At 40.3% G+C, this 19,638-nt stretch overlaps 1 protein-coding gene across 3 annotated transcripts; it reads right to left on the bottom strand.

Annotated features, from left to right (window-relative positions):
• Positions 1–526: 526 nt before the first annotated feature.
• Positions 527–16,340, bottom strand: LOC131234414 (LEAF RUST 10 DISEASE-RESISTANCE LOCUS RECEPTOR-LIKE PROTEIN KINASE-like 1.2). Of its 3 annotated transcripts, none has more exons than XM_058231267.1 (4): positions 15,485–16,340; positions 3,161–3,199; positions 2,393–2,656; positions 527–1,794 (listed from the first exon to the last, which is right to left on the bottom strand). In XM_058231267.1, exons 1-4 carry the CDS (start codon positions 16,320–16,322, stop codon positions 863–865), a joined length of 2,073 nt encoding a protein of 690 aa, XP_058087250.1. In that variant the 5' UTR covers positions 16,323–16,340; the 3' UTR covers positions 527–862. The 3 variants fall into 3 exon arrangements, with proteins under 3 accessions (XP_058087250.1, XP_058087252.1, XP_058087251.1); XM_058231269.1 differs by lacking the exon at positions 15,485–16,340 and adding an exon at positions 10,661–11,554; XM_058231268.1 differs by lacking the exon at positions 15,485–16,340 and adding an exon at positions 5,615–6,492.
• Positions 16,341–19,638: the final 3,298 nt, after the last annotated feature.

Genomic DNA, 19,638 nt, shown 5'->3' on the forward strand with positions numbered 1-19,638 from the left:
GCCCAAGGTGAATATTTCCTAACCTATTATGCCAGCCTGCTAATAAGGTGAGATGCAGATGTAGATGAATGTGGAATGTAGGCAAAATGTCCACCTTTCCATGCACATATACTGCACCTACTAAGGCACTAGGGAACATGAACATTCACCATATCCCTCCTGAAGAATGGCCCAGATCTCACATAGGTGTGATTGTGTAAGTCTGTTGGGTGCTTGTGTTAGGTGCATGCAAGATGTGTGACTACATGGCTCTGAAATTTTGAAGAAGAGAAATGGTCACATATAAGCATTCTATGTGAACTTTCAGATAGAACCCGCGCAACATGGACCGAAGCAAATGCCAGCACAAGCAGAAATGGACGCATGGACTGCTAGAGTGCAGCTGCTATGTCATCTCAAGGTGGAAACAGCTACCTAGACAAGAGGCCAAAGTGCCTGCAGCCACAAAGTGAACTGCCATAGACATTGGCTATACAGCATGGTGGTCTGAGAGCACTGGATCATTTTTCAATATTTTAATTTTAAATAAAACAATAAAAGAATATATTATTTAAAACCAATATCAAAATAATAAAATAAAAACATCCAAAGTTTCAAGTAGCGTGACCATAAGCACAAGTCTACAATTGTACCCCCTTAATTTTAATATAATGTATCCAATACTAACAGCATTAGTATATACATATTGCCCCCAAAAGCCACTAATTACATCTCCCAAATCCCCTTAAAGAACCCACAAAAATTATGATGATGATGATGGTGAAGAAGGAAGTAGAGAAGAAAAGATAAGAAAAGAAATTATAAGGTACCCTCTTCCATCAGATGATGGATAATCCTACAATTAATTAAGACAAATCATGCATTACCCACTTGCACTAGGTGTTGTGGAGCGGCTGATCCACGTATCCGTAACAGAATCTGGTGATAGCGGCCGGAATTTCTTCAACAGAACGGCATCGTCTGCCACCGCTAGAACATCCAACTCTTCTGCCTTCTCCACCTTGTAGTCTTCCCTCTGAATCCCTTTCAAAACCTCCAGCACTTCCTGCATGGTAGGCCTCACCTCCTTCTCATCTTGCAAGCATCTGAATGCCAACTCAGCCACCAATGTGATCATCCTCCTCACTGCATGATCTGATTCGTACCCAAGAGTGGGGTCCACCAGCTCATTCAATGCATTATTGTGGATCTTGTTGATTGCCATGTTAGCCAAGTTGATCTCTTGCCGATGCCTAGTGATATCCACGGCTGGCTTCGACGATATAAGCTCAATCAGGACCACTCCAAAGCTGTACACATCACTCTTGTTGTTGAGCTGGTAGCACCGGTGATAGTCAGGGTCCACATAGCCGGGCGTTCCTTGGGGAGCCGTCGATACATGTGTCCTGTCCGTTGGGAATAATCGGGACAATCCGAAATCTGCGACTTTCACATTGAAATTGTTGTCCAGGAGAATGTTGTTGGTTTTTACATCACGGTGTATGATTTCAACTGCATGGAGGTAGGCCAGTGCATCAGCAGACTCTATAGCAATGCTCATTCTGATGGGCCATGTGAGGGCCCCGTCTTTGGCATGGTTGCCATGGAGATGATCTGCGACAGTACCATTGGGGATGAATTCGTAGACGAGGAGGAGCTCACGGCTGTGGCGGGAGGTGCACCCATATAATGTTACAAGGCTCTGGTGACGCAGGCGGGAAAGGATATCAATTTCATTCATGAATTGTTCAACACGCCTGCAGTTGTTCTCATAAAGGCGCTTGACTGCGACCGAACGCCCATCACGAAGCTTGCCTATAGGAAGTTACATTTTGAATTACTTGACAGTGAAAGAGATTACTGTGGTGTGTTTGGAAGCATGAACAAATTGTGTTTCCTGGAAATGTCAACTCCTCCCAATTGCAGTTGGAAACATCCCCAAACACTGCTTTCCTTTTGTTGATGAGCTCTGTTGAAATACAGAGCATTGCTAACCCCAGACACATCTACACAGCCAGATTCATAAGATCTAATCCATTCATCAGGTGGGCCACACCTGTAGCTCCATTAGCCCACAAAAAAGGCTAGTCATCTCATCAGGTGGACCACATGCTATGAGAGCAGTGGACAGTTTCAAAATTTTCCAATTGTCAAGTTTCAACTTTCAACATGTGTCCTGCCTCATGAGTGTACTGACCTGGTTTCAGGTCCAGGGAATATACATGGTGGGGCCCAGCAGATGAATGGCTCAGTTCTAGTACATGTGGAGCAATGGGCACTTGCGAAGAGAGGTTCTGACAGTTGGGTAGGCTTTAACAAAGTCCTGAAGTTACTACGTTTCTAAGCAAGCAAAACCATAAACAACAAATCAAAGGAATATATCTGAATTATTTAGAAGATGGGATGAGCTTACCATGATAAACAGTGCCGAATCCTCCGTCTCCTAGTTCTTTAGACGGATCGAAGTTGTTGGTGGCGTCTTCAAGTTCCTTGTAGGTGAAGATATGGGTTGGGAGGATGCTGCCGCCCTTGCCAAGCTCTGATTGGGAAGAAGGGTCTGAAGAGAAGGACCGTGAGAGGAGTTTTGAAGCAGTGGCAAACCGTCTCTGGCGGTACCGATGACAGATGAAGAAGAGGAAGCATGTTAGGATGCAGCCACCGACTCCAGCGCCCACTCCTGGAAAAGAAGGGAAAGGACTTAGAAATTGTGTTTGTGCACTTTGCATACTGTAAAGGAAAGCCTTTGTTGCATTTTCAAATCCATGATTTTAGTGCTTATGAAGAAAAAACCATGAATTCAACTAAGATGATGATCCAATGTGTTATATCAATGAACATCAATAGGTTAGGACCTATCAGCAATTTCCGGCAGCCAAAAGCCATCCTGTTCAGAGTATCAGACAGTCATGATCAATCAGTTCAATAAACTTTGGACATCTGGTGTCGATTATTTGTTTATATTTTTTTCTTTCCATCTTTAGATTGTTGACCCAAGTCACTTAGGATTGCTTGATCGTGGGGATTTTGTGTCATGGGAATTACAAGGTGTAGATCACCTATTCAATGGTCCAAACCAATAGATTGTGTTAGCTTCTCTTTTCTCAAAGGCAAACACAAGCATTGTTTCTAATGAATCGGAAACAAAGCCAAAGAAGATGTTGGTATTTGAAAAGAATAATACCTATTATTATTTTCCTTATCTTCCTTCTTTTCTCATTATCTGCAAAATCATAACATATAGAAGGTTAAGGACAACATAAATCATGCTGTCTGTTTAACATGACTATCCAAACTATTAAGTGAAAGAAAAGAAAATGGAAAACAGAGTAAATATGATCATATACAAGCGAAAGCCAATTAATAATGGATCTCTTTCCAAGAAGGATAAGCTCTTAAAAGTTAAAAACCACTGGTAAGTCAGGCTCTAAGAAATGTGAATAGTAATGTTAGGTTAAGAACTTGAGATGCATCGACTTTTCAGTTGCTTCAATCCTTGGCTGCAAAAACTATAACAACCAGACCCAATTTTCTATTCTTTTACCATGACTCAAACGGGAATGAGGAGCGTGACATGCGAAGAAGCAGTCCACATGAGGGCTCCATTTAAGAGCAAAACCACAATCCAACAGAGATGAGAGGTTTTCATCTGACCAATGCGGATCCAAAGGCGGTGGAAACACCATCATAGGAAACTTAATGACAGAACAGTCATCCTGAGAAGTCGGGGGCGGTACATTCCTGGGCAAGTAATAGAGATCATAGGCTCTGCAGTGTGCGTAATTAAATAACTCCTTAGGGTGATCTTGAGGGAGGCTATGATGACCACGCTTGCATTTCAAGAAGGTGATGATGGGGCTTACAACTTGGAAGTATTTTGAATGAGAGGACGGCAACATAAAGTCGTCGAGGGAATTGCAGATGTCATCATGCAAGTGATCATTGAGTTCAGCATCTTGAATTTCAAGCGTCTTGTTTTTGTAGGAGATGCTTTTAACAACATACCATCTTCCATGCTCTTCAAATTGGATCTTTGATATTGCTTCATAACAATTTATGCTGTGTACTCCACATTCAGGGCTGGTGAAGTTGGAGATAGGGAATCTGCTTTTGTCTGTTCTGTTACATTCAAAAGCCTGACACGTTGGGTGGGCATGAGGTTCTTCTTTGGCTGAGTGAGTAGAAAGCTGAGATATGAAGAGGAAAGAGAGAAGGATGGAAGGATTTGAAGGAGCAGCCATTGAAACAGAATGAATTGTAATTCATTTAACAGAAATACAGAGCCCTCTCTGTTTTAATAAGGAAAATTAAAAAATCTAACATTTCTTTAAAGACGTCCATTTTCTTGTTTGACTGGGGTGATGACTTTGATTGATGACTTAAAAGACTTGTAAAGGCTCGGATGGGAAGGTGACTTTTCCATGGGCGTTGGTACAACTCCTCCATTGTACTGGAATTCTCATACCACCTACCTAACTCCATTGGACTCGTGACATTGAAGATCGATCACAATCAAGACTGTCCATCAAGAGGTCCATAAAATGGACGGTAACCATGTTAAAAACCATAGTAAGAAATTATTCACATTGTCTGATCAGTCAGTAACAGTGATAGGTAGGCTATCTGTGGAATAGATGACATGATGGACAGTCCTGATCCACCTTCCCGTCTGCCTTATGCATGGTGGGAGGTAGGTTTGGGATATTTTAAATTCCTCCCTGTCTCTTTCCTTATATTGATTTCAATTGTCTAAAGTTGAATCTCCTCCACATCATAATCTTCTCTGATTTGGACTAATGATGCAATTCATGTGGAAATTTGTGAAATGGTCCTGGTCTACTTTTATGTTTTGATAGCTCTCGTCCAAAGAGGAGTTTATTCCATATTTCTCATTCCCTTCAGACTGTAAGATCTTTGAAAATTCAAACGAAAGATATGAACTTCTAAGATGAAATAATGAGAAAAAGATGAATGACTTTTGGTCTGTTAGACATGTGGATGAAATGTTTCAAAGATCTGATGGTAGGACTTCATTACAGGTGATCAACTTCTTACAAGCATATGGGTTTATGTTCTGTTCTATGCATCAGTTTGCATGAAACAGAAACCTTCACAAATTGGGATTTTACCTGATTCTAATTTGAGTATTTTTATCTCAAAATGCATTAATTGAAATTATCTGTAGTGGGCTTTATCATCACTTGATCAGGATTGGGTGGTGATGGGAAGGGAACCATGCTCGACCCCACTGATTTCTTAAAAGCTTAAGCAAGTTCCTATGGTAAGCAGATTCACTTCCATCCAACTTTTCCAATGGACCATCTGAGTGAAACTCAAATGGCCCCCACCATAGATGGACCATTCCACGAATGTAAGTGGGCCAGGTTTGACCCTTTCCAGCCTGGATGGAACCTGGTCCTGGCCTGTCTCTGTCTATCACAGACTCAGGCTCGGAACAGAATTTCGAGCTGGGTCTAGACAGGTTAGAAAATAAATCAGCTGGAATAGGGCTTTTGTAGGTCCCAAATGAACCTGACCCATCAGCTTCGCTAATCTGTTCTTCCTATATTAAAATTTAATAAATAAAATTTCAAAAAATAAAAATAAAAATAAAATCTACTATCTCTCAGAGACTTACCAGCAGGGCAAGCCGCAAGTTGTGGTCGATCACGGCATAAACACATGATCTGAGACATACTATCATTAAATCCACACCGACCGCCAGATTCTACACACCCATTGCAATTGCTAGCACTCCCGTAATCCAGAACGAACCCTGTCTTCAAAATCTCTGAATAATTTCCGGCCTCTGAATACCCATAAAGAAATTCTGGGTCTGCTCTAACCGGTTCAGTAGCCCAAGATTCACAAGTTTCAGTAAAACTCATCGAACTCAATGTTTCATGATCTTTGGTAAAATTCATCAAATTCACCGTTTGATAATCAGCAAGTGTGGCGTAAGAGTGATGTATGTCATTGTTCATGCAATCCATCGTGTATACTCGTTCATAGCCAATTCGATCAGGAAGTGAGATGAGGCAATTGAAGAAGAAGAAGAGGTAGGTGGTTGCAGAGCTAACACTGAAATATCTATTCTCGACGGTTAGATTGTGAGTCGGTCTCAAGCATCTTTCACTGTCGAGCAATCCCATGTTTACGAGCAGAAGAGTTTGGTTTTCGTAGAATATGTTTTGGATGTAGTAATGATAGTTGTTGGACATGTTGAGGACAGGCCTTCCGTTCTTGCAATCGAGTTCGAAGCCTTTGTAGCCGCAGTAGGAAGGTTGGTCAAGGATCCGAAATGGGTAGCGTATGTGGAGGCCATTGCCGCAGTCTCGAGGCTCGCAAGCTTTGAATTGTGGGTCGGTAGAAAGAGCTATTCTTCTACAGTAGAAGAAGAAGAAGATAACAATTGGGAAGAATCCTTTCATTTGAGAAGAAGATGAAAGAGATTGAAAGAGAGATGAAACAAGAGTTGCATAGGAAGATGAAGAAGCTAGAAAGAGAAAGGAGAAGAAAACACCAACCAACAAAATGAGGCGGCGTTTGGTGATGCATTCGGTAAATGGTTTGACTTGGTTTTTCAATTTTTTATATTTTTTTCTCTTGCAGTGCAAGTTATAGTGCTCTTGACTGCATCCGGATACTTGACTATCAAATCGATTGATCTGGACCGTCTGTTAGGTTCATAAAACATTCCATGGCCAACCAACAAAAAATCACACCAGTGGGATGATTCTAACCATCCAATTAATACACTATAAATAAAATGATCCGATTGCATAAAACTAAGTCCAATTAACAATTTAAGCTATCTATTTGATGGGCCATCATGGATTACTATGTAATCCTTATCATATCATCAATGGTTTGGAATATCAATGGCTGTTAAATAAACTAACTTATAGTTGGATTGGATCATTTAATTTATATCATTTATGCATGGTTTTCTATGAAATGTTTGACTGATTATCTTAAGAGGGGAAAAGCAAATGCAATATTTTTACTTCTTAAATAAATGCAAATGACTTACCAATGTGATAGTAGCATTTCGTAATTTGAATCCTGTCCAAACATGCCATAGGCACTCTATGCAAGTTATGCAAGTAGTAGTATTATAATTTAACATGTTGGGGAGAAATGAATTATTTTATATTTTATATTTTTTCTTATTATTTTTAATTGGCTAATTGAAAACGTGGAGACTAGCTACATGTGTATAAGATCGGATCCGTTTAACACGCGATCCTCGCCTTTCAGATCAGATTTGTTAAAATTAGCTAAATATGGTGATCAAGTAAGCCGTACATGTACAAATATTTTCAACCGTTGATTAATTTATCTCAATGGTTTTTTTTCGTTCTACGAGGATGTGGTCCAACTGATCATCATATAGGCCTGGTTTTTAGATCTTTTATTTGGATCTTTGGTATTGTCTGATGAGCATTTCTAATGGTGTGCACGTGTGAGGGTGTACACGTTGGAAGTACACACGAGTCGTAATTAGCAAATTGCTTGTCCTTTGGACTTTGGAGGCAGAAGTGGCTGCCAGACGGGTTTGGTGTTGAAAGTAGTTGAGGCGCTGGTGGAGTAGCATCCTATATAAGAATGAGCATAGTCTATGTATATTCTGAATAAATTTACCTAAATCTGAACCGTCCAAATCAATGAATCACTACGAATGGGTCACGAAACAAAAGATTGAATATAAGGAATAATTAAAACCGTCTGATTAATGACAATGAAATAAACGGTACAAATGAAAAGAGATTAAACAGATTGTCTTTAATTGAAAGTTTAGCCATTCAAATAATCCTGGAATCAGGGTGATCCCCAATCTATAATGGATCCCGTAATTTTATTGGTATGGATCGAAGTAAGATCATGCCACATGTACAGTAACTAGGTGCATGTGTACAATCACGAGGAAAGCACTCCACCGTTGTTTGTAATTTTGAAGGGTTAGGTATCAAGTTGGAATGGGTGGGCTCAATAGAGTGGACGGTTAGTCATCCATCATCATACCACCTGCCCCAAACGTGACATGATGTGGGCCACGTGCTGCATACGTTGGTCCCATCTTATCATCACCGTCCAATTTAAGATGGGTCAAGATGATTTGGTGTAGGAGTCAAAAGGAAGACTTTGATGACAGTGGTTGAACTGAAACTAGGTTAAAAATGGATATAGTCTTCTGTGATAGTTTGCCACCCTTTTGTAAAAGGTCATGACTTGTATCCAGTGATCCGGACCATCCAAATTGAGGAGCATAGTGTGGGTGGAGCAGATATATAAAGTCACATCTATCAAGAAATCGTAACCATCCATCATACAAAGGATATCAAATGGATGGTTATAGGTAAAGTCGTGTGTTTCCAGATTGCGATAGAGAAGTCAGATGGTTTGTGCCATCTTCTTATTGTAATTTTTGGTATAGACTCCACTGACAATTGAGTTTTCAATTTGAACGGTCTGGATTGGCGCACAGCTATTCATTGTGTACGGTTGAAGACCCAGCATCATTTTCTAGATGGTGTGATAAACTATCATGGAAATCTTTCCCAAGAATAGAAGCAAGCCCTAGCCGTCCGAAGTGGACTAAGATTGCGCCAGCGAAAAACAACCCTATTTAACTACGTGGTGTAAAAACTGTATGGGGGCCCACCGTGATGTATGTGTTATATCCACGCCATCCATCTATTTTACAGCATGATCTCAAAATTGAAGAGTAATATTTATTTTTCATCCAACGACATGTTCATGAGGTCACACGGACGTGGATGAAGGGAAAACACAAATGCCGTTTGTCTCCAAAATTTCTGTGGTCCTCAGGAAGTTTTCAACGGTAGGTATTTAATATATACTGTTTCTAATGGTATCGTCCACGAGCATTGGATATGCTTCAATTTTGAGCTCATGGCCTAAAATGAGCTGGAAAAATGGATGGACGACGTGGATAAAAACACAAACATCACCGTAGGCCTCCTTACACCACGTAGCTACGTGGTGTTGGGTTCACCGCGCAATACGCGTCCGTCTAAAGTCTACACGCAAAGGAATACGTCTTGCCTCTGTCGCGACTCATGATCCAGCTTCTGTCCACGCCCATCGAATCCCACGTGGTCAGCTGTCTGATGATCTGAACGCGCTCATCGGTCTAATAAACTTGCGCTCAAGGAATGATTATGACCGTCAATATCTGTTTAAATGAATTTAGAGCAATAAAAAAGAAAATTTTCATTGGCTCAACTTCAACTAAAATCGAAACTTAGTATCGTGTATAATGGCTAATTATGGGATAATAGCTTATTTACTATAGTAAAGAGAATATGGACGGTTCAAATCATCCGATTATCTCAGCACGTGGTCCCCCGTGAATGGGGACGCACGCTGGATCATGCGTCGCGTCAGAGGTAAAACAAACACCCAAAAAGCAATGGCTGCTGGTGGTATGAACGGCGTGACGTGGAGATTGAGACCGACCGCTGATGGAGACGTAGACGCGGAACCGTACGATTCCGTTTTGATGAGCTATCAGGACCATCACCCCTTCACATGGTTTCACGAGGTTATTATACATGATCCTAACCGTCTGATTGTGATGAGACTGGGTCGAAGAACATTGAAGCTGCCACCTAACCTTCTAGATAACATGGTGGTGCAATTCCCAGCACTTTCCTCACCGTCTTCTCATATGGTATGACTCGTTCTGTACCATTCTACACACGTGTACTTCAATCCAAATTCTCCAAATCGTGGGGTCCAGTATGAATGGATCCTACTCCGAAATTCATAATGATCGTGTGATCTTAGTCATCCAATTTCGGCCATCAAGTGGACGCAGATAAAAAGGGAATGATCACATAGGTTCCAGCTATGCTGGCCCACCTGTGATGTTTTATCCAAAATTAAAACTGTGGATCTGGTGAGACTACTCATAAGCACCGTACATCCCTAGAATCATCCGTTCAAATACTCTGTTAAGCTATAGTAATGACTATGGTCTATATATTCATCTGTAGTGGCCCACCTAAATTTTGGAATATCTTGAGTTTTGGTGCATCCCATGATCACTGGGTTAACAAAATATGCACAAAATAGTGGACCCCACATTCCATCTGGAAGTTTCTATGACACCCATATCCCTCATTGTTCATTTGGGTGTGGGCCATCTAACTCATTGATCAGTATGGATTTTGAGAACTAAGCTTAACATGGGGTTGGGCCCCACACATCCCTAATCATATGGTAATTACTATGCGTTCAAACGCATCTGATCATTCGCCATCAGTGGCAAAATCAGGCCGTTAAGAGCACCTAATCGATACAATTTCAGGCTGTGCTCCATCCACCATGGGGTCCACATGGTGACTTTCTGGATCACCGACGGTGGGTAAGTCAACAATCAATTAAAAACTGGTGATGCATGTGTACAGTCTGATTTTTAAGCTGATGCATCTTTTGTATCAGTCTGATTTTTAAGCTGATGCAAGTGATGTAGGGAGTGAATGCCATACAGCTGATCTCATGATGGGCGTCACAGAGCTTCTTGGCTTCCTAAGACAATCAGGTGGGGCCCACTATGTAGATGATGTGGCCCAAACTTCACAATAGAGAGAGAGAGAGAGAGAGAGAGAGAGAGAGCTAATTGAGAAACTAATGGGGTAGTAGTAGAAATGCTTACCCTTGGTGCATGTTGCATGATTCGGTTGACTTTCGCAATTACGTATTGGTTCTGTGGGATTAGTCGAACTGTAACTACAATTCCCACCTGATCGGACACAATCCGTACACTTCGGAAGATCGACGGTCCACTTCAAATCAAAAACTTTGTTCCACGCATCCCCATAAGTCGACAGAACATCCTTCAAGCTGCGCGCAACCGATTCAGGAAGTGGAATCACACTAACCTTGCAGCTTCGAAAACGTTCAGGGACATGAAGTGGGCCAGCCTTGATTATGTAGTAAACAATAGTAAGGCTAGGAAATGAAGGAGAGTTCGGGATATTGGAGGGAGAGCAATCGTAGTATAAGATGAGATTGGAATCATCGGTAGCATATTCGAAGAGAGAGAAGTCGACCGTTGCATTGATTGGCGGCTTAGGACACTTCTTGCCTTTGAAATCCATATCAGCAACCTTTAATTTCTTCTCCTCATGAACAATCTTGTTAACTCGATATTTCCGGGACCCAATTTTGATTTGTGGGGTATTATCTTCGCATCTGAGTTCGAATCCTAGGTGGCTGCAATTGTGCGAGTGGTCCACCGTCCAAAATGAGTAGCTGATGTCTTTGATTTCACCGCAATTGAACGGAGGAGGAGCGCAGTCGGGTTGGCCATTGGAGAATGAGGTTGAGACAAAGATGAGGAGGAATAGGAGAGATTGGAATGTGGAGTTTTCAAAATCTCTTTCCATATCAAATTAGAATGATGATAAGATGATCTTTGATGAAAGTGAAGAGCAATAAGCAGCAGAAGTAGATGAAGATGATGAGAGAGAGATGAATTTGAATGGATTGAATTAAAATTTTGAATGGATTGATTTAAAATTTTGAATGGACAGGACTATTGAATAGTTGCCTATGAATTTTCAAATGATAAATAAAAGACTTCTTCTTTATATTATATTTTGGCTAGAGAGTGTGGTGTGCGTTTGTCACGGATCCCATGCAACGCACACGTTGGATACATGTAAATCAATCCCACCGTCCAAATCGTCCACCACATCGGAATTCAATCCATGCTTATATTAAGATTTTGACTGCGATCACCATTTTCGTTTTAGCCATCAATTGCTGGACGGGTAGGATCAACGGATCAGTGCAATTATCCACTTATGCTCCACACACAATAGATCCCAAGATTTGGACGGTCTGGATTGACATAAGCGTGTGCCACGTGTGAGGCGGATGTATACCTGTTGGCAGTGTCATGATGAGAAGGTGTGACAAAAGCACACTGTATTCGTATCTAATTCTAGAAATTGACTAGACGTTACCGGTCAAGGGACGATGCAGCAGTCGCCTAGGCATGCGTCTAAAAGATGCCACGTGGCACGCTGAAAGAATATGTAACTTATTTTAGGGCGTGTTTGGCCGGACCAATTCCATGGGATTAGGTGGGATGGAATGGATTTTAAGGTAATGACTAAAACAGGCCCTTAAGGGCCGCACAAATGGTTGAGACATTAGGTTTTGATGAATGGATAGAGAAGTCATCCATAGGAAAACGCCAATGGACGGATCACATCATCATCCGTACTAGTGGGCCCACTTCCTTTGATATTTTAGGATGTGGCGGCAGCTTCCCGGCGCGTCAGGTTCGGGTGTGACTGCAACTACCAGCCAGTGGACGCGGTTTGGATGGTGAACCCAAAACTCTGTGAGCCGTACAATGATGTATGTGTTCTATCCACGCCGTCCACCATTTTTTTAAGATCATTTTAGGGCACGAGTTCAAAAAGAGGGTGATCCAAAGCTCAAGTGAACCACACTACAGCAAACAGTGGGGATTGAAACATTTACCGTTGAAAACTTCCTGAGGACCACAGAATTTTTTGATCAAGATGGTATTTGTATTTTCCCTTCTTTCAGGGTTATGTGATATAATCAACAGATTGGATGACAAATAAGCATTATGGTGAGTCCTGGGAAGTTTTCAATGGTAAGAATTCAATTCCCACTGTTTCCAGTGGTGTGGTCCACTTGAACTTTGAATCTACCTCATTTTTGGGGTCGTTAGCTAAAATGATCTGAAAAAATGTATGGACGGAGTGGATAGAATACATACATAATGGTAGATCCCACGGAGCTTTGACATCAGCTAGCACGTTGGTGTTGGGGCCATCAGCCAAACCGTTTCCCCAGCTTTCATTTGGAGGTTTTGCAAAGTCCATGTACACATAGAGCCGTCCATCTGCAGGTAAGCGCAATATGGCACATGTTTGAAAGAGCTTGGCCACAGGTAGATGTCTTGGTCAAAACTCAGGACAGTTGTCTAACTTGGTGTGCTCACAAAAGTAGGTTGAATATGGACCGTTACTCAATTTAGCTGAGGTCGTGTTTGGCCGGAGACGAAAAATAATTAGTTATTTTTTCGTAGTTCTGCTTTTATCAGAATGTCTACTTCTGATATTGCTTCTTCAATTGCATTCGAAAAATAATGCAGTCTATAAATCCATCGACAATTACTTATTGATTACAATCAACCTAGTAACATACTATGACATAACATCTGCAGTGGTTTTGGACTCTCATTAATGGTCCTGAGTCCATATAGAGGAGAGTTAGATTAAGCCCATCTAGAGAAGAATTAGATTAGGTTGGTAACTCAAAGAAGAGCGTGAAACAATAACAAAAACATCACTATCATTCTTAAGTAGGCAAAACCTTAAATTCATGAGGTTAGTTTTGAACCCACAAGATAAAAAAAGAAAATTTTGAAATGATATTATTCAATTATAATTATGGAATAACCAATTGCACTATTTATACGGAATACTAAACCTCTAATAGAAGTCCTAATTCGTCGGGAATACAACTTACTCAAAATATTAAGTTTTGTCAAAAAAAAAAAAAGGTTCTAAATTAATCTTCTTGGAGGATTACTAACATAGTTAAATGAAAAGCTAAAACTCAAAAATGAAGAAGATACGATAAAATTAAAAATTACTTAAAATAATAAGTCTTTGTTAAACCACAATTTTGAACCGGAATGATGCATTTTCTCATAAAACGGATTGACACGACCTGCTACGATGTCAAGTGACCTTGGATGGCCTGCTATATAAGGATTGATAAGTTATGCATTTTGTTATAATACCAAAATCAAAAGTTATGCTTATTTTACGGTCTAGATTTTGAACGGCAATTTCTCTCCATCCAAAGTGAATTTATTTAATCCAGACACACCTAGGACCAATTATGTCATGCCTGCGTAAGACCGGGCCTGGATCTAGCATACTACATCCGACTCCATTCAGACCTCTTTTGGCCTAACTTGCCAAGAATGCATTTGCAGCCCACTCTACATCAAATTCTAGCAACATGACAATGATCTAATTGAAAGTTATGGCCCTCGATGGAATTAGCTAGGATAATAGAGTTTGCATGGCCAACCCACTTAGTTGGGATAAGATTTGGATGATGATGACACACATCAACGGGTTAGGTCAAGTGGCTTCACCCCTTTATAGGGCAGGCTTGGGCCCATATAAATGATAGTGTGTCGGGATTCAGTTGGAAAATGAGGACCACTAAATATATAGCTCATCTTCTAATGTTTAGATTAATTTAATCATTATAACATTTGATTAATAAGTATTTACTTGTTGAATTTAGACCATTGGTTATTTCGATCTTGAACATTCATTAAATATCCACTAATCAGCCAGTAACATGATAGAACTAGTTTAACTTTGTTTTTATTATTAAGGGTCATCTAAATCAAGGCCAACTACTATATTGTTTATTTTAAGTCGATTATATACCACACATACATTTTCTTAGTGTCTGAGAATCAACCATATTGTAACTCCATTAAGAGCGTTAAAGTTTTTCTTGTTGCGGAAGGGAAGAACTATCATCACACAACCATAATTAGCTAAGTCATACAAATGTGTTTTTGTTTTATTAAGAATCATTCTCATGTCCTTTGCTAACACAAATGTTTTAGCCCTTTGGAAAAAAGATTGATTGGGGGTTGTTTTTTTTTTTTTTGGCTGCCTTTGCTATATATGGAGTGGAAAAAAGAATAAAAGACTGCATATATACCTAAAAATTCAACGTTTATCAACATGTGTTATACTAAAATCTATTTGGGTGGACACCTTGTTAGGTAGCAGGGACGTCTTCTTCTAGGAGACATCTTCTCTCTTGTGCTAGGAGACATCTTCTCTCTTGCTTTTCTAATGTTCGCATTTATGTATATATAATATTATTGCTCCGTAAAATAAGCATATTGTCAAACCACATAAATTCATATGCCCCTTGTCTTTTATTTTTGTTTAGCCCTTGTGGCCTTTTATTTGACTCCTTTTTTTTTTTCTTTTCATTTTATTTTTTTGGTCTTGTCTGCATCAACCATACACCAATGTCTTTGCGCATCGCACTCAAATCAACATTCGTTCTATTATTTTGCCTAAAGCTGAAGTGAGGTAAGAATTAGTAGGTTCGAATGTTATATATCCTAGTTTCGATTTGGATGTATCCCAAATCAGTACAAATTTACCAAAATTGGCAACTCTTCTTACATACTGAAAATTTTTTCATAAGATGTTAATGGAAAATTACCTAAAATGAGTAAAATGGCCTAAAATGAATGATATGATATTAAAGCGTAACTTCACTATATTTTATTATTATGCTATTAAAGCCTATAAAAATTCCAAAAGAAGTAAACATAAAATAATTGAAATTAGAAGAAGAGAAAAGAAAGAACATTTCTCAATTTCCAAATGAAGATGTAAATTTGGCCATTTCAAGATCTAAGGGGATAAAGAAGACATACCTATGACTGGGCACGCAGTCGTATGCACTCCGTCCTTGCAAAAACAGGTAGGCTCTGTAAAAAGGCCTTCCATGAATCCGCAGTGCCCTCCTGAGCTGACACATTGCTTGCACCAAATGTTGCCGACGTTCCACGACACATTGAAACCATCTTGTAAAACATCCCTGAACACCCTTGGATCATCTTCAAGTCGACCAACATTCGTTTCGTGAATTGAAATGACACTCATAGCACAATCTGCAAATGTATCAGGCATGTCGAATTCCGTCTGGACTGTGAAGTAGGCATTCTTGTTAGCCTCGGTGAAGCAAGGAAGTCTGCGAAATCCAGATGGCTCAGTGGAGGCGGTGCAATTGTAGTACAGGGTAAGGTTCCGAACTTGATTCGTATGATTGAAGTAGCCGTATTCGATGGTTGTATTAGTTGATATTGGACACGTCTGGTCCACGAAATCCATGTCTAGTATCGTTAGGGTATTGTTTTGATAATCGATATTCTTAACGATGTATGTCTCTGACGGCATCTGTAACATAAGTGAATTGTGTTGACAAGTAAAATTGTAACCTGGGAAGGCGCATTGCCTGGAACGTCCATCAACCCAAAATGGGTATTTGATGGTGTGATTGATTTCTCCGCATCGAAAGTTGAAGGGCGCGCATATGTCGTATGGATTATCAGCTTGGGATGAAGAAGTAGGCACATGGAAGACAAGTAAGAAGAAGGAGAAGGATAAGATGGAAGATGGTGAGTGATGTGATTGCATTTGGAAGGATGGAAAGAAGGGATGATTTGTTCTATGTCTATATGTGTGTTTTTGTGGGGAATAAATGGTATTCATGGTTTTGGAGCAAAGGAGAAACATAGATGGATGATCTAAAAGAGAGGGAGATGGAAGTCTAAATATGACGGGACCAATTCAAAGGTGAGTCGTTTAGACTCTTATGTTTGTTCACCACCATTTTAAACGGTCTTGACACTTCAATTGTACCGATGACATAGCTGTGGGACGATCCACATCGCCCAAATATATTACTCAATTGTGGATGGACCATAATTCAAATATTACACCAAGAATGTACAGACTATCTTGTTTTGATTTTGGAATTTGGAGTACTTGTTATTTTTTGTTTAATCAGTCATTTGATAGCTATGAATTGGATGGTTAGGATTGATTGGTTGGTGTGATTTTAGATCGTTCCATGATGTGGCCCACGGTTTAGATGGTCTGGGTGGCAGTTGGTGAGAACCACATGTGAGGAGGATGAGCCGCCACTATTTTCAAAATGGTGGTGAACTACAAGAGGAGATTCGTCGCTTTAGGTTCAAGAAAACAACAGAAGATTCTTGAAAGGTGGCTACCCAAAAATTCGTCTGCCACCGCTTTAAGAGCAACTCATCTCCACATGCTTGCTTGTATGGTCTAAACTGCCAATTGCAGTCCACTGTGGATAATGCATATGTATATAATCAAATTGACTGAAAATCAGAACCATCCAATTGGCTGTCCATCAAATTAGCATCATAAAGAAACTAGTAAACGGTGCAGATTCAAGTGCCATTATCAGACGGTCAAAGTTTGTACGATGCTAGCGATGGTCCATCTGTGATCTGGCACAAAAATTGGGCTATTGCTACATGCATTTGAAACGTGTGAGGTTGAGTCACTGCTGTTGAAAAAATTGTAACAAACGCACACGGGATTATACGGTGAGCGTGGACTTTTCAAAGGCATAGAAGAATTTTGATTTCCCTTTCGGTTGGATATTCATCGGAAATAGGCTAAAATATTAGTGCCGGTGAATGTAAGATTTAGTAGCTGACCATAAAGCCACGTCCCTAGATTTTCGGATGCCACGTGGTAGTCATCAACGTCATTGATACGGACCGACAAAATTACTAGAAACGGGGTCGAGTGACCGTCCAAATCCTACTCTTCCTTTGCGTGCAGGACCATTAATTGATTGGTGCATGGCACCACGATATATGCGCCATGGTCCAAAGTCAGGCCAGACCTGTTCGATCAGGGCCCGTAGGGTGAGGGCTTGGGCTCCCAAACTTGGCCTTAGGGCTAGGTCAATGTCTGAAACCTAGGCTCAATGCTTGGGCAGTGGCCAATAATGAATGGCTAGACCCAGCCCACGATTCAAACCGAGTAGGTGAGTCGATTTTAATAAAGTTGACTTTGTCCAATTCGAACTTAAACCAAGTTGAGTTGGAGTCACTCGATAACTGGACTCAACTTAACCCGAAATCCAACTCGATACTAACTTGACTCATACATACATATGGAAAAAAAAAAAAATCAAATATTACGTTTCAAATTTGAGATGACATGTAGCTTATGGAGAGGCCACAATGCTGAAAAGTGAATCTTGATTTTGATTTGTGATTTCAGCTCGTGGATACCCGCTGCACCCGACCGGACTCGGTACTTGTGACTGGATCTGACTCAGTCCAGATTAGTCCAAGTCAGACTCAGACTTAGATCGGGTCAGGCATATTGGATTCGGTACTAAGTTGTGTCAAGTTTAGGTCAGGCCTATTTCAAAACCGGATCGAGTCAAATCAGCCCTAACTCAATCCAACTCGACTCGACTCGATTCCCAGCTCTAGTTGGGGCTCCTAAACTTGGCATTAGGGCAAGGTCAATGTTTGAAATACATGCTCGATGTTCGGGTCATGGCCAGTGATGAATGGCTCACGTAAACGGTTGGCTTGATCTAATCATTAAATCGGCTATTGTTATAATGGCTACCCTCACGCATTGATCCCTACCGTTCATACGTAGGTTTTATTATCAACGAAGGATATTCTAAAACCTTTGATCACTTAACTCTTCTTTGTATCATTGGCCGAGGCCTCTTCAGTCTGATTAAGGCCATGGCAAGCTAAGAATAGGGCTAAAGAGAATAGGGCCAAGCCAGACAGGTTCTACATCCATGTGGTGAATCAATGAACGGTTTCTAAGGATTGAAGTCCATGTTCAACATATACATGTGGCCACTTGATTGCTTGACTGGCTTGATTAATAGACTATGGAAGGTATAGGACGTGGCCTACTAGATTAATGGCTTGTCTAGTACATATTACACAATGGAGACCAAGAATAACAGTAGTTAAAAAGAGTAAGTAGGTACAAGTTGAAGGCGTTATAAGTATCCAAAAAAAAAAGGTCTACAAGGATGTAAGCAAAAAGACCTGATGACCTATTGTCTAATGGAACTAAATATATGGCTATTGATAAATTGGATGGTAGAAAATTATTCATATAGCTGATTCTAATTAGTTGACATAAGGCTTAGATAATGATGATGATGCTTCGGTGGTACTCTTAAGAGTTTCAACACAAGGTCTTGAGTTTATGGAGTATCCATAGGTGGTGAAATCCCACTATGACCTGAGTGCAGGGTGTGTGCGTGTACGGAGGAGGGGACGTCTACCGAGATACATTTTTTAACATATGCACTTGCACACACCGATGCACTCGCACCACAATCGGTGCTCCATTCCCTGACCTCACGTTGAATCCATTTTAATAACTTAAAAGCCATGTATATCATAGCTCCCTTTGTGTAAGGACGGAGGATATTTAGAAAATCTTCCGGATAGAAATATTTCAACCTTTCAATTATATAAAAGTAAGAAAATATTAAAAGAAAAGTATCAAATGATCAAATGGCTAAAATATTTTTATAACTGCACTTTTATTTTTGTACATGGAAGTGGATTGATGGAACTTTGGTGGTGTGTTCACGTCACCAAGTTCTATGGTCCCTAAAAATTAGATAAATCTAAAGTTGAAATGGGGCAACACTACAAAAAACAGTGGGACAATTATAACCACCGTTGACTTCTTCCCGGCACCCACCATGATGTTTATTTACCATCCAACCCGTTCATAAGTTCACGCAGACCAATGAAGGAAAAATACAAATATCAACTTGATCCTAAACATCCCCCAAGAAGTTTTCAATGGTGGGTGTTCAATCTCCATTGCTTTATGTGGTGTTGTCCACTTGAGGTTTGGATCTACCTTAATTTTGGGATCATATCCTAAAATAACCACGCAAGATGAATAGACAGTATAGATATGATACATACATCATGGAGGGGCTTACATATCTGGGTGATGTCAACCCACCATCAAAGTCTGA

This window comes from Magnolia sinica, chromosome 19, assembly GCF_029962835.1.
Source record: "Magnolia sinica isolate HGM2019 chromosome 19, MsV1, whole genome shotgun sequence".
Classification (NCBI taxonomy): Eukaryota; Viridiplantae; Streptophyta; class Magnoliopsida; order Magnoliales; family Magnoliaceae; genus Magnolia; species Magnolia sinica.

Excerpts from the sequence above, each read along its gene's own strand:
- LOC131234414 (XM_058231267.1), bottom strand. The coding sequence starts at position 16,322 with ATGAATACCATTTATTCCCCACAAAAACACACATATAGACATAGAACA. Across the intron at positions 2,657-3,160 it reads GATAAGGAAAATAATAATAG|GAGTGGGCGCTGGAGTCGGT; the intron begins GTATTATTCTTT and ends CTTCTTTTCCAG. Across the intron at positions 1,795-2,392 it reads ATTCGGCACTGTTTATCATG|GCAAGCTTCGTGATGGGCGT; the intron begins GTAAGCTCATCC and ends AACTTCCTATAG.